A 14,017-nucleotide genomic window follows, 5' to 3' on the forward strand; every position below is an offset into this window, starting at 1 on the left:
GACTACCTCAGGATGGTGCAGCTCCCCATGGGGTGGCTGAGGAGGAATGGATGGGCAGGGTCAGGGGAAACATCTGAGCCTTCAAGGTCAAACAGATATATCCTATGCAGGGCATATGAAAATGGTGTATTCCACAGCACTCACTTTCACTTGGAGATAACACAGAATTAAAATGTTAGCCACTGAAAATGCCTGCTTCAGTTATGTCAGGGATAACAAAAATAGGAGAAGGGAGAAAGGTGAAAGGAGAAGGGAGAAAGGAAAAAGGAAAGAGGTAGGACAAGAAGCGCGGCCACAGCCAGATTTCAAATGCTGTATTGCTTCATCTGAAACACTAAAGAAAGCTTTAGAAATCTTGCCCCAGGTGTTGGAAGCATCTTTCCTAGGCGGGTTGTTATAATAAACCTGGAGTTTAATCATCATCACCATCATCATAATTTTTTATCCTTTTTCAAGCAATGAACATGCATTGATAAAACAAACCAGAGATGGCTCAAATCTCCTTAGCAACACAGAAAAGTTCAACTCTGAGAGCCCAAAAAGGAGGATTTAGCACACATTGATGTTTATCATGGGAAAAGAGGACTAGCAAGGAGGGACGGAGCTGGGAAGGAGGAATGGATGAAGGTTTGTTATTCTTGTTGGTGCCAAAGCTGATGAACACTTGAAAGCATTGACTGGGGCCACACTTCTCCCCACAGTAACTGTCACTTCCCCACACCCTGCTGCTGGCAAAGACATGACAGGATGGGACAGACATGGGGTATCACAGTTCTCCAGTTGCTGCCAGAGAAGGTGGGAAAGATGGGCACAGAAATTGTGGAAGGACCTTCCCCTAGCAATAGCCACCATCCAGCCTCATACTCTTCCTTTTGCAACAGCCACAGAACTCCCAGCCTGGCTCTCCAGGACCAGGCTGGCGTGCTGGGGCCATAACTCTTTTGCCCTTCATGACTCTTGATAATGACTTTTACTTTCATCTGACATGTCCTGCAACCAATTCCTCCACAGGCAGGATAGTGGCAAACTATCTTACAGAGCTGAAAAAAATAGCAGAGCTCTTGTGCTTCCCTACGAGGTCTGAAGAAGCTTTTCCCCACTCTCTCTCTGGTTTAGAGAAGCCTCACAAAATGTGTGAGTAAGCCCTTGCAGCTGGGAGCAGCAGAAGGGGTTTCCAGGAGGCTCTGTTACCTGGTGCTTCTCTCACACAGTCCTAACCAGAAAACACGCCATGTCTGCAGAGGAGAGCAGTGCTGATGAGTCAGGCAGCTGCTGCCTCAGCGCTGGCTGCTACTGATGCACTGGAGATTTGCTGCTCCTATGTTGGGCTTTTCCTGCTGCTGCATCAACCAGTCCCAGACTGGGGAGGCTCCTCCACCTGAATAATTACTCCAGATTTAGCAATGCCAGAGAATCTCAGTTAAAATAAACAACTGTTTCTACCTTTCCCTTCCCCTATTTAACCCCAAAATGTCCTTTCACCTCCTTTCCATATCTTATAAAGGATCTGATGCCAGTCAGAGAGGGTGCTTCCACATCCCATCCAGGCCAGGCCTGTGACAGAGCTCAGGCAGGCACACTTGGGCTCACCCAGCTCTGCAAACAATATGTAGCCAGAGGGAAGTGCTGAGTATCCCTAGAAAATTGGCTCATGGTATTTCTTGCATGTCAGCACTAGGCAGGATTTATTTCCTTGTTTGTTTTCTTCACTGCTGCTTGCAGGAGATCTGCCCTTTGCTAGGCTCACATTACTGGTGGAGAGAAAGACTCCCCATGCAGCAGGAACTTGATGTCCAACAGCTTCTTATCTGCATCCCTAGTTTGTATTAATGAAAGTTCTGGATTATTTAGTACTTGCATTCTGCTGGTAAGTGTAGAGGAGCTGGGAAATTCAACACAGGTTTATGATCACAGTGTAATATATTGCATGTAATGCTATGTGATCTAATCAATATTCCATATACTTAATCTAATAAATGCAGCGCATGCTGCAATGTATATATGACCCTGGTTACTTACATTCTCCATCAACAGTTTGTGTAAACATTTAGATCCCAGCTGTCCAACTGCCTTCACTCATATTCTCATTTTTCCCCAATTTCACCCTGCAAATACAAAGAAAACGAACACATTGTAACGATGCTTTTGGCAGCAGCCTTCACCCATTTGCTGGTGTGAAGCTCCTGTGAACGCCTGTCACTTGCCATTTCACACTCCCTCTTTGCAGCAGGAGGGAAACTTTGCTGCCTGGGAGCACAGGAGTGCCAGGGCCAAGGTAAGCAGCTGGGTGAGCACTGGGGGAAAGCTGTCCCCATCCAGCTTACAGACCTATGCCACATGACCATGTATAGGTCATGGATAGGGGAAGAAGCTTCATCTCCCTCCCACCTCAGTCTGTTTGCTCACACTTTCAGCAACTGATGCCTCAGCAAAAATCTTCTGGCTGCAGAGTTCCTGCAGTGAGTGCTGAGAGCAGATAAGGTCTGTGAGCAGAACTGCATCCATGGTAGCTGCTCTGCCCCCCACAAGGCCCTTTGCCCGTGCTGCTCAACACCAGTGAGTCTCCAGAGAAGAAAGCAGCCCCTGAGGTCTCTGCCCCTGCTCACCAGCTGAAGCTCAGCGTGGGGTCCTCATGATGAGCCACCTGATTTGCACAAAGAATCATTTCATTAAAGCATATGGGGCTGGAAGGAATTTCAGGAGGTCTTCCAGTGCATTCCTGCTCCAAAGCATTCATTGCACACTAATCACCCTTCTGCTCAAATTTTCACACCTTCACCATCGCTCAAATTTTGCCAAAAATCCTCCAGTGGTGGAGATCTTACAACCCCCACAGGCATAACCATTGTTATCAAGTGCACACCGGTGTCCAGTCTCAGCCTGCTCAATGCTCATCCATTATTCTGTCTCAGACAGATGGGGCCCTTTCTCTTTGCAGCACTATTTTGCTCTCAGGCTCTTATCCTGTCCCCCTGCAGTGGCTATGAGCTGTCTGTGACACAGGGTCTGGGGACTTGCAGACTTATTCTCTGCAGACCTCAGGCGACAGCAGTCCTACGTTTTCTCATGCCCTGACGCATTGCCTACCTCCCCAACATACTCTTTTCACCTCCCCTTTGAACAGGGGGTCCTGTAGAGTCACCAGACGTTCTCCTCCCCACTGACTCACAGCACATCTTGGCCCCTTACAGCTGCCTTCCATCTCTGCATGGCACAGAGGCAGCCTGATGGGGAGGGAGACCGTAGAACCTGGAGGAGATTTTTCTCCCCTGTGCCCCCTGCATTGCTCTCCTCATACCTTCCTGCTGCAGCACTAGCTGCAGAGCCCTAATTGCACTGCTCTTCCCACGAGTCCCCTTCCCCAGTCCCTCCCATTCCTCTATTACACAGTCCTGGCTCTCACGCTCGTTCCTCACAGGTCCTGTTTTCTAGACCGCTGACCATTTTTGTTGCTCCACATCCTTCTGGAAGTTCAGTGCCCTCAGCTGGGCAGAGCATCCCTGCCAGGGACTCACACATGCTGAGAAGAAAAAAATCACTCCATTTGTCTTGCAGGCTGTAATTTGGTTCATATATCTTGGCATGGAGACGACCTGACGCCACTGACTCATGGTTTGCCTTTGATCCATTATGACCCCCAGACCCTTCTCTGCAGAGTGATGCTAATGCAGGCATTTTTCCTCATGCAGCTGCTTATTTCTGAATAAGGTGGTAGCTTGCACTTGTCCCTGCAGAACTGCATCCTATTTTTCTCAAACTATTTCTCCAATTTGACAAGACCATTTGTCAAGCTCAAGCTGTGTCCTCCAAAGTACTTGCAGCCTATTCCAGCTTGCTGTGGTCTGCAAAGTTAATAAGCTTATTATTTATTTTATAGGCAACCATTAATAATGACCTGGCCTGGCATTTCCCTGCTACTGACTCTCTCTCCAGAAGCCACCTTGTTCATTCTTCATGAAGCTTTTCTGTGGAAATTTGATTTGATCAGGGCAAGACGACTCACGATGAGAACAGAATATAAAAAGCTTGATAAAAGAACAAGGCAAAGCAAGAGATACAAAGAAACAAAGGTAATCTCCATTTATTACCTGATTCCCATCTGAGGGGAAACCCCCCCCACTCATGATGCATGTCGTCTGCTTCATATCCCACAGGAGAGGATGATGTTTAGGGGGGGCAATAGGAAATAGCCAGCAGTCCTGCAAATGGGACTGTGAGAAAGAGAAAAGCTGTCAGGCTGTACCTTTGCTCTGCCAACTGAGAACCTATTTTACACTTGGTCTAATGTCCACTTCTAACAATGAATTTTAAGGGTCTGACCAACTTTCCCAACTCATTCTCAGCACACAGGTCCAGTTTTTCTGTCTTGCTCTTGTACTGTCTCTCCTCACTTTGACAGCTGCTCCCAGGAGCCACAGGAGCAGGTACCAGCAGTGGTTGCAAGGTCATGCTATCTTGCTGGAATATCAATTCCCCTATTGCCAAAGCTGGGAGCTACCCAGTGACTGCTCCTTCAGTAGGCCCAAGATGGATGGTCATCATGCACTCCTACTGCCGCTGCCTGCTCCCTGCTCCCTGCCTGCTCTTTTCCTGCCATGCTCAGGACAAAGGAGCTCAGCAGCACAGCTCTGTCCTTGCTGTGCCCGTGGAGGCTCCTGGGGTAATGAAAGGATTATGCCTTTTCCCTCCTGCGGCTCTACCAAAGGATTTGCATTCACAGTAGAATCCCTCTCCTTCTGCAAGATCTCCCTTCTGCCCTTGTATTTTCAATATCCAGTCTCACAGGGAGAATTCCTTGGTGCTCAAGGTATTTTCATTGTTCAGTTTGGGTTTTCTCTTCCCCTTGGGTTACAATCAGTAAACAGCCCCTTAGTGTATATTAGTCTAAATACCTGAAACTCAGGTTTGAGACTGAAGGGATGTTATTAAAGAAGAATTTAGAGACTTTGCAGACAGCCCTTATGGGGGTTTAACTCTTCAAATGTCCAAAGTTCCCAGACAGCACAGAAAATAACAGAAGGAAAGGCAAAGAGCTCTGAAAGATAAATCTGTGTGGCTTAGGCAGGAGAAGGGATGAGAGAGTGTCTGGAAATTGATGAAAGTAGAGAAGTGACTGTGTAAACTGGAAGAAAGAGCATAAATCAGGAAGGAAATGTGTTCAGAATTAACTCAGAGGGCAAGTCTAGAGAACAGCTTTGCTGTCACAGTTGTGTCTGTAACACTGAGATATATCTGGGTTCATACCAGTTCAGCCCCAGACACGGCTGTCAGAGGCCCTGAGCACCCTGCTCAAAGGAGCGCCAACTTCAAAGAAAGATCCAGTTTTCCAGGGTCATATCCAGTCAGGATTTGAAGGGGTTTGATTGGGTTTTTTTTTCCCAGGAAAAATTCTTTTGTTTAATTTGTTTATTTTCACTCCTCAAAGTGAAAAGGAGCTGACAGCAGTCCATTGTGCTGGGATAGCTATGGCTTTGCTTGATATGGGACTCTAAAGTCCCCAAAGCTAACCACCTGCAAGGAATTCCTTGGCAGATAACATATATGAAGAGAAGTATTTCATTCTCAGTGAATTTCAATTTACTTTTGTGGGTCTGCTCTCTCTTCAGATCTTCAGAAAACCCTCCCACCAAGCTCTCCATGAGGGCTATGGGGCAACATCAACCTTTCTCTTCCCACCCCAGCTGCAGCCAGGATTTCTGCTCACTGATCAGGTGGGAGCACATTGGGCAACAGGCAAGCAAGTCCCTGGGAAATGCTGCTGAGCTGCCTTCAGCTTCCTCGGGCAATAGCTGGAATTTGTGTGATGATGTTCCTCAGTGGCATTTTATTTCTTTAAAAAAATTTGTTTAATCTAATAAAAAAGTAGTAGATGGGGCCTGTTCAAGGCTGTAGGATGCCAGTCTCTCTCTGTTGGCCATCTCAGGGCTGAGGTGATGCCTCAGGTGTCTGTCACTAAGTCTGCAGGAGTGCTCAGAGTAGCTCCTGGCTCTCCCCTTGCTCAAAGACAAACCACAGACACAGACTCTGAAGGTGGGCCTTATCCATTCTTCTTTCTGCAAAGGAAACCCTAGAGCTTGCATGCTGACTGACAGCAGGAGAGGTTATGGCAGGACCAGGTTATGTACAGGACCAGGAGACACAACTTGTTAACAAGGACTTGATGATGGGTAATAGGAAATAGGCATTGTTAAACTGTAAGATGGAAAAGGCTGCAGGAAACAGTGAAAGCTGAAGCTGTGGCCAAATGTTAAAAACAGAAGTAACATATCTGGTGGCAGATTGCATATAAAAACACAGCAGACAAGAAGCACTTTGAGGAACAAATGGAAAAGGGAATTAACACTAATAGTGCTTCTTCACATCAAAAATGAAGGAGCTTGCCAGAAAATCTAAAGGACCAGCTGATGGTATATAAGAAGATCACATCACATATGACCATTTTAAAATTATTTATTTGTATCAGTGCTCATAGTGGAAGAAACTTTGTGTTCAGATGGTTCCATCCACTCTTGGGGGGTTGGGATTTTATGAAAAATTAGGTAGAAATTAAAACTTCTGTAGAAGAGAGATGAAAAAAATTCAGAGTGAATAACTAGAACAGATAATAAATACTCAAGAGCTCTAAGATGTCTCTAAACTGGAATGGCTAAAGTTATGGCAGTGATGAATAATGTGTCATTTAAAATTACTGGAAGGCTAAACAGGGGCAAATATGAGGTCAACTTTATAAAGTTGTTCCAGACCTCTTTTTCCAGCTTATATACTACAGCGAGGTCTGTCAATGTGTACTGGATTCATGTGGCAAGGTCTTCACAGGGGGCTGCAGGCTTATGTAAGACAACACCAGGAGCTGTCCCCATGTCAGACAGAGCTATTGACAGCCAGCTCCAAGATAGACCTGGGCCCATAAGTGACACTGGTGGCACTGACTGTAGCAGCAGCTCAGACACAGAGGTCACAGAGGTAGATTCTTGTACAGTCAAATAAATGAGAGTGTTTTAACTTAAATGAACCTGAACCACATCTCTGGTGACCTCAACACTCAGTAGAAAAGAACAAGAAACAGCAAAAATGAAAAAAAAGAAAGCAAATGGGAAGGGGAAAGATGTCTTTGCCTCCCCCTTTGCCTCAGAGAGCTAATTCTCACTACCAGTTGCTCTGCACTGGAAGTGGTGAGAAGTCATGGACTCTGCCTCACACTTTGTGTTATTAGGGGTGTTTTTACAAGAGGAAACCACCAGTCTTCTCAGTATGGGAGGTCACAAGAATCAAACCTCACCACTGTTATCTTGTAGGCACGTAGTGCTGTCCCTCACCCAGCTGGCAATGTGCCTGGGTATCTGGTCTAGGTGCACCAGGGGTGTCAGCCAGTGCCTGTCCACCTGCCCTCAAAGAACACCATTAGCAGCCTCAGAAGTTTTGAGTCTCTGTATCTGGTTTAAACTGACATGAGAGTGGCAGGAGTGCTACATGCTTCAAAGGCTAACTAGCCCCTTGGCAGCAGCAAATAATGTTTGCAATTAGGTCTTTTATCTAAAAACTATCTTCAGTTTCCAGATGTAGGAACAATTTAACTAGCTTCATTTCCAATGACATTACCAAGGCCATTGCAAGAATGTTTTCAGTTCACATACAAGTTAAAGTAACCTTTTCTTTCCATCATCTAAGAAAGTTTATGTTGCTAGAGAAAGCAGCTAACTGACAACAGTGCTCCTGTGCCTTCCCTGGTGAATCCCACCATCATGTAAATGGGCAGTATATAACAAAATCCCTTCCAGCCCATGCAAAGTTTGGTCCACCTCACCTAGACTTGGGTATTGACAACATAAACATATATATGCAATGTCAACAAGGCTACTGCAAGCACTTTACTCTTTCATCCTGATATTCTGTCTCTGTACCTTTTTCTATTCTGCTGTTTTCTTATTACTTTGTGCACCTGAGCTGTTTTAAAAGACTTTGATTTCATTGTAACTATCAGTTCTTTTTTATTACAAGGAGGAGGACTTAAGTTGTCCAAAACTCGCCATGAGCGAGTCCAGAGAAGGGCAACCAGGCTGGTGAAGGGGCTGGAGGGCAAATCCTATGAGGAGCAGCTGAGGGAGCTGGGGGATGTTTAGCCTGGAGAAGAGTAGACCGAGGGGAGACCTTATCACTGCCTACAACCTCCTGAAGGGAGGTTGTACTCTGCAGCCGAGTAACAGGAGATAGGACAAGGGGAAATGGCATGAAGCTGTGCCAGGCCAGGTTCAGATTAGATGTTAGGAAAAAAATCTTCACTGAAAGAGTTGTCAGGGCCTGGAACAGGCTGCCCAGGGAGGTGGTTGAGTCACCTTCCCTGGTTGTGTTTAAAAAAAGGGTAGATGAGGTAGCTAGGGATATGGTTTAGCATAGGACAGGAACGGTTGGACTTGATGATCTTAAAGGTCTTTTCCAACCTTGTGATTCTGTGAAAAATAAGAGACAGTTACTTTTGGTTTATATATTTGAAAAAAATATGGAACTGTTTTTTGTTCTACACTAACCATCATGTTTTCACTTCTATTGCTGAGTCTAATGCTATCCTGCCTTCTGGTAATTAGTTTAAAAGAAAAAAGATATGTCATATAAGATGACCCTACAACTAGCTGTCAAAGATAACCAGCAAAGAAGCTGTCAGTCTCGCTGAGAAGTTCAAACTTCAGCTTTCCAATCTCACGTAGGGAAAAAATCCACCCACGGCAGGCTTGTGAGCCGGTACCTTCCCTGCCCGACTGGAGATCTGCAGGCGGTTAACAGAAGAGAAAAAAGAAGCAGGGGATAAAGAGGAAGAGCTTCCCCAGATGAGAAAACGTTCATAAGCAGGGGTGTTGGAGACATCACTGGATACTCAGGGAAGTTCAGTGTATGAACAGATTTATCATAGAATCATAGAATCATAGAATTGTAGGGGTTGGAAGGGACCTCCAGAGATCATCGGGTCCAACCCCCCTGCCAAAGCAGCTCCCTAGGACATATCACTCAGACAGGTGTCCAGGTGGGTCTTGAATATCTCCAGAGAAGGAGACTCCACCACCTCCCTGGGCAGCCTGTTCCAAATTATCCAAAAGTATTCATCAGCACTGCACCCCGGCATCACAAATTCAGCTGCTGATCCTGATCCCAGTATTTTATTCCCATTCCATGCCTACTCCTAGAGCTGGGAGGGTTTCCTGTAGGGAAAAAGAGAAAAAAAAAAAAGAATAGGTGTTTATGACTCAAGAAGAAAGTTTGTCACTCTGGAAAGGTTAACAATTAATGAGAGACAAGAGAGGGAAACATGAAGCTGAGAACAGTTCCTTGTTTGTTTTCTAGTTCCCCACTTTGGAGTTACAGAAACACAGTGTCCGCTTTCTCCCACAGGCAGAGTTAATTACTCATGCGAATTGTTTTCACTGCTTCCTGCTGGAATATCACAGAAGCACTGACCCCGTGCCTCTGCCTCTGGCTGCCTCCTCCCCAGGCAGCCAGAACGCAGCAACAACAGAAGTTGGCAAAGCTGCTGAGCTGGCTGTCTTCCAGGACAGGAGACCCCTTCTCCTACCTGCAGTGCCAGGACCGCTGGGGCTGGAGCTCAGATCAACAGAGAGGAAACAAGAAAAGTTGTGTGAAAGCAGAAGACATCTCTACCTTTTTGGTGCCTACACCACTGCTTCTCCTTAAAATACTGGTTTAGTTCTTGGTGCCTCTTCCACTGCTCCATGCTAAGACCAACTTTCACAGATTCACAGAATTGTAGGGATGGGAAGAAACCTCCAGGGATCATTGAGTCCAACCCCCCTGCCAAAGCTGCTTCCCTAGAACACAGGTAGGCATCCAGGACATCCAGTATCTGGCAATGGCCCCTTGATTTTGATGTGTTTGCTGCTGCTCTTAGCAAATCCAGCCTGCACCTCAAGCTTAGAAAGCCTATTCACACCAGGAGTGACAGAAGTATCCATGAGCTATCCATTCTCAGGACCATGACCACCACACAGCCTTTCATCCCTAGTTTCTTCTTTCTGCTGGGTTCCTCTGCCTGTGAGGTACAAAACCACAAAAAGCCATCTTCGTCTCGTTGTGTCCCATGGGATGCCATATCTGAAGATCACTACAATTTTAACCAGGGGGGAATATCAAAGGATTTCAGCTGAAAGCAGCACTTCCTCCTTCACCTGCACATGGTGGCTATTATGAACACAGTGTATTTCATCCTTCAGAACACATTGTATTCCATCCTTCAGTAAGCAAAGCCTGGAATTGCCTGTGTTTATCAGGTAGGATGTACTGCTGGTATAGACCTCACAGGACAACTCTCCCAGGTGGCATCATGACTGACTCCTCAATAAGACTGTGAGCAGCTTATCCTCACACTTGCAACTACATGCAGGGTACCCATGAATATTGCTGGCTTCAGAGGTGAGACACCTCTGTCTAGTGTCACTGGAGGAACAAGACATGCAACAGAAACTCACATCTGAGAGCACAACAAGAGCAGAACCTGGGTCTGTGTCAGCTGGAAAGTGTCACCCTCTCTGTATGCTCACACCCCCTAAAGATACACCTGAGTGTCTGGATCTGTGTCTGCACAAGGAGCATGGAGTGGGTGATGGGACTGTTTACAGTTTTGCTCCTATCCCCAGTTCAAGGCAGACATGAACAAACTGGAGTGAGTACAGCAAATGCCACATGAGATGGTCGGCAGCTGGAGCACTTGCTCCATGAGGAGGGTTTCCACCCTTTACAGACATAGTCACCTACAGTTAATGCATGCTCCAGAGCAAAAAGCAACAGCTTCCAGTGCAGGCACTCTCCTTAACCTCAGTGAGACAGTGAGGAGAGAAGGAAAACAAGGGAGAGGAAGCAAGTGAGGACTTCAACAGAGCTAAGGACCCTGAGGCCCCTCCACTTCCATTTTGTCTCAGCCCCTTCAGAAGTTTCTTCCCTTCCCAGTCCACCATTCCTTCGCCCACCTCCTTCTCTCCAACACCCTCCTTGCAGCATTGCCAGGACCATCCTCAGCATCCCCTCAGGGAGTGGTCCCAGCTCTGTTCCCTCCCTTTCCCTCACATCCACAAGTTTTCACAGCCCTGCAAGCCCCCCAGCCAGCACACACCGGTGACATCCCTCACACCTAGCAAGGACGGCCCTACCACCAAGGGACAGGGAATCAACAGGACCAGTACATAGCAACCACCAGCCCTCCCCATGGGGTTTGTTGACACTCCCCAATGACTCCCACCCATTCTCCTGGCTCATAAATTCCCCCGTGCCATCACCTCCATGCAGTGAGGTGCTGAGCAGGTCCCCTGCAATGCAGCTTCTCATCCCAGCCATCCTCTGTCTGCTGGGCTCCTGCTGCCTCCAGGGTATGGAGGCACGGGAATATGTATCCGTCCTCTCAGTGCCCAATGGAGGCCCCTGGGGCTCTTGGGGACAGCAACATTTCTGCCCCAGCGGCTATGCCAAGGGATTTGAAGTGAAGGTAAGATTTCACTCCTTCTTTAGGGTGGGTAAGACCCCTGATGTGAAACGGTGTTATTTTGTTTCGGTCTCAGCAAGGCTGGCCACAGCAATTTATCCTGTGGTGGCAGCTTGCATTGTACCTGCACTGCTCGTGCAGGTCTATCAGCAAGGAATCTCTAGTGTAGAGTAGCTCTCCAGGCTTTCTGCCAGAGAGTGATTTCTCAGCAGAGGAGTCAATGGAATAGGGAAAGTCCTGGGTTCAGTATTGTTCCCAAGGGGCTGGGACAACTCCAACCTCCCAGCACTTCCACTCTCGGTGTCACAGAACAGGGTGAGAGGGTGGGCATGACCTGAGAAATGCCATGGAGCTGCCTCACAGCCCTTCTCAACAGCACTACCTACACTTGGCTCTGTCCCCAGAGCCTTCTACATCACAAGGGCTCACCTCATCTCTGCTTTTAAGTGGTAGAGGGTGCAAACCTCTCCCATTTCTTCCCCTCCTAGGTAGAGTCCTACCAAGGATTTTGGCTGTTCAATGATGACACGGCTCTGAACGGCATTCGCCTGATCTGCACGGATGGCACAGTCATCGAGTCCTCCGTGGGGTGGTGAGTAGCCTGGCTTTCTTGTCCTTCTTCAAGGCAGCAGCTTCGCGATGGTTCCTTCATAGGCTTCCACACTCCTTGTGAAGGTGGCTCCCCACTCCACTTGAGGATGTGGGTTAGGTCCCCCTGGCCACAAAGTGTGAAGGTCTTAGGGTAGAGATCTTGTTCCAGAGAAGGGAATGGTACTTTGAAAGATGGAGAGTTGAAAAAATGCAAGTCTTAAACCCATACTTTCTCCTTATCTCAAATGTCTGGTTTGAAAAGGACATTGATACTAAGTAACAGGGACAAAGAAAGCAGCTGATATTCCCAAGGAGTCCAGTGCAGCCCAGGGTTGATGGTGACCATGCATCTAGGGGGTGATGGGGAAGCAGATTGAAACAGCAGCTTGTAGAAACCCACCATCCCCAAGACCTACAGAGGCTAGACATGTCTCGGTGAGTTGTTCTCTCGTCTGACAGGTGGGGAAACTGGACCAAGCCCCAGCTCTGCCCCAGCAACAAGTTGGTTTCCTTCTCTCTGCGTGTGGAAAAGAAGCAATACGTGCGGGATGACACAGCTGTCAACAATGTGAGATTCGCCTGCTCAGATGGGACAAAGCTGGAGGGCTGGGGACTTTCAGGGGGTCACTTTGGCCCGTGGAGCCATGGCTGTACCTCTGGGGCCATCTGTGGGCTCCAGACAAAGGTAGAGGAACCCCAGGGAAAGGGGGACGACACAGCTCTCAATGACATGAGAGCCTTTTGCTGTGAATGAGCCTGACATCACACCTCATGATATCATCTACAAAGTGATCCACCATTAAACCTTGAATCTGTCCTTGCATGAGAAGCAGTGTGAATTTTTCTTCATCACATTTGCAAAGGGTAACCAGAAGATCCTGTGGCTACAGCACCCAGGGGGTTTCTTCCTGCTCCCATCCTGTGGTTGTGAGGTTACTCCAGCTCCTTGCTTCCAGGTCCAACCTGCAGTGAAGCTGAGGATGGGTTACCAGGAGGTACACGTGTGCACACATATGACCAGACACTGATGAAGACAGAAAGCAGTGCCTTTATGCTGCTACTTTGCAGTGCCAACACACACATAGACTCCCACAGCGCTTGCACACATGTGAGCAGCACGGGTGGCAGGCTGTGTTCCTCTCCCTCTGATCAGGTTTAACATCTGCTCATGAAATAGGGCCCCATACATGGAAAATGTGTGTCTGAGTAGCTGGCTTTAGCTACTCAGCCTGCCCCAGCGCTGCCCCCAGGCCCTGGTTTCCCCAGGTACCGGCACCTCCAGCCTCAGGTTCTGGTCCTGCTCCGGTTGCCGGCACTTGGCTCTCGTGCTGCTGCCCACAGGTGGTCTCTCACACAGGGTCAGAAGAGAGGGTGGGCCCACACCAGTGATTAGAAAGAATGTAAGGGTAATTAGTAGTATCAGTAGTCGTAGTAACTATTTACATAAGAATATTGAGTAAGACTGCAGGATAGGCTGTGGTGATCAGGTGCAGGGCTTTATCAGACAGGCATACTGACCTTAGCTACTATCCAGGGCCAGCCCCTTTTTCCCTTACACTGGCTCCTCCTGCAGAATCAACTTTGAGCCTTCCCTTAAATATCCCATAATATGTGTTGCACATTCCCACAACCCCCTTAAAACACCTCATAAGAAGTTTTACAACATCCCAAATGCTTTTTCATCATCCCACCATGAGTGTCACACCCTCGTTTGTCTGCAATGCCGGCTGGGGAGGGGTTGCCCCCCCCCCCGACACCTCAGCGGGGTTCACCAGAGGGACAAATAACACCATGCAGCTCCTGACTCCTTAGCACAGCATCTCAACATGTCCAGGTGCCCAGTGCAAATGAGGCACCTTGGGGAATTGCAAAGATTTCAAAACCAAACCCTTTCCTTGGTACTAAGAGTACAAAGAGGAGGCAGAAATCTGAGAAAGCCATGGTTAA

The 14,017-nt window shown here is 47.6% G+C and overlaps 1 protein-coding gene across 1 annotated transcript; it reads left to right on the forward strand.

The window, feature by feature from the left end:
* Positions 1-11,311: 11,311 nt before the first annotated feature.
* On the forward strand, positions 11,312-12,824 carry LOC311203021 (vitelline membrane outer layer protein 1-like; the record flags this gene model as incomplete). The annotated part of the gene is made up of 3 exons (XM_084277659.1): positions 11,312-11,482; positions 11,968-12,071; positions 12,530-12,824. The coding sequence occupies 3 exons, from the start codon at positions 11,312-11,314 to the stop codon at positions 12,822-12,824; spliced, it is 570 nt and encodes a 189-aa protein (XP_084133785.1).
* Between the last annotated feature and the right edge of the window lie 1,193 nt (positions 12,825-14,017).

This window comes from Gallinula chloropus (genome assembly GCF_964237585.1).
Source record: "Gallinula chloropus genome assembly, chromosome: 1".
Classification (NCBI taxonomy): Eukaryota; Metazoa; Chordata; class Aves; order Gruiformes; family Rallidae; genus Gallinula; species Gallinula chloropus.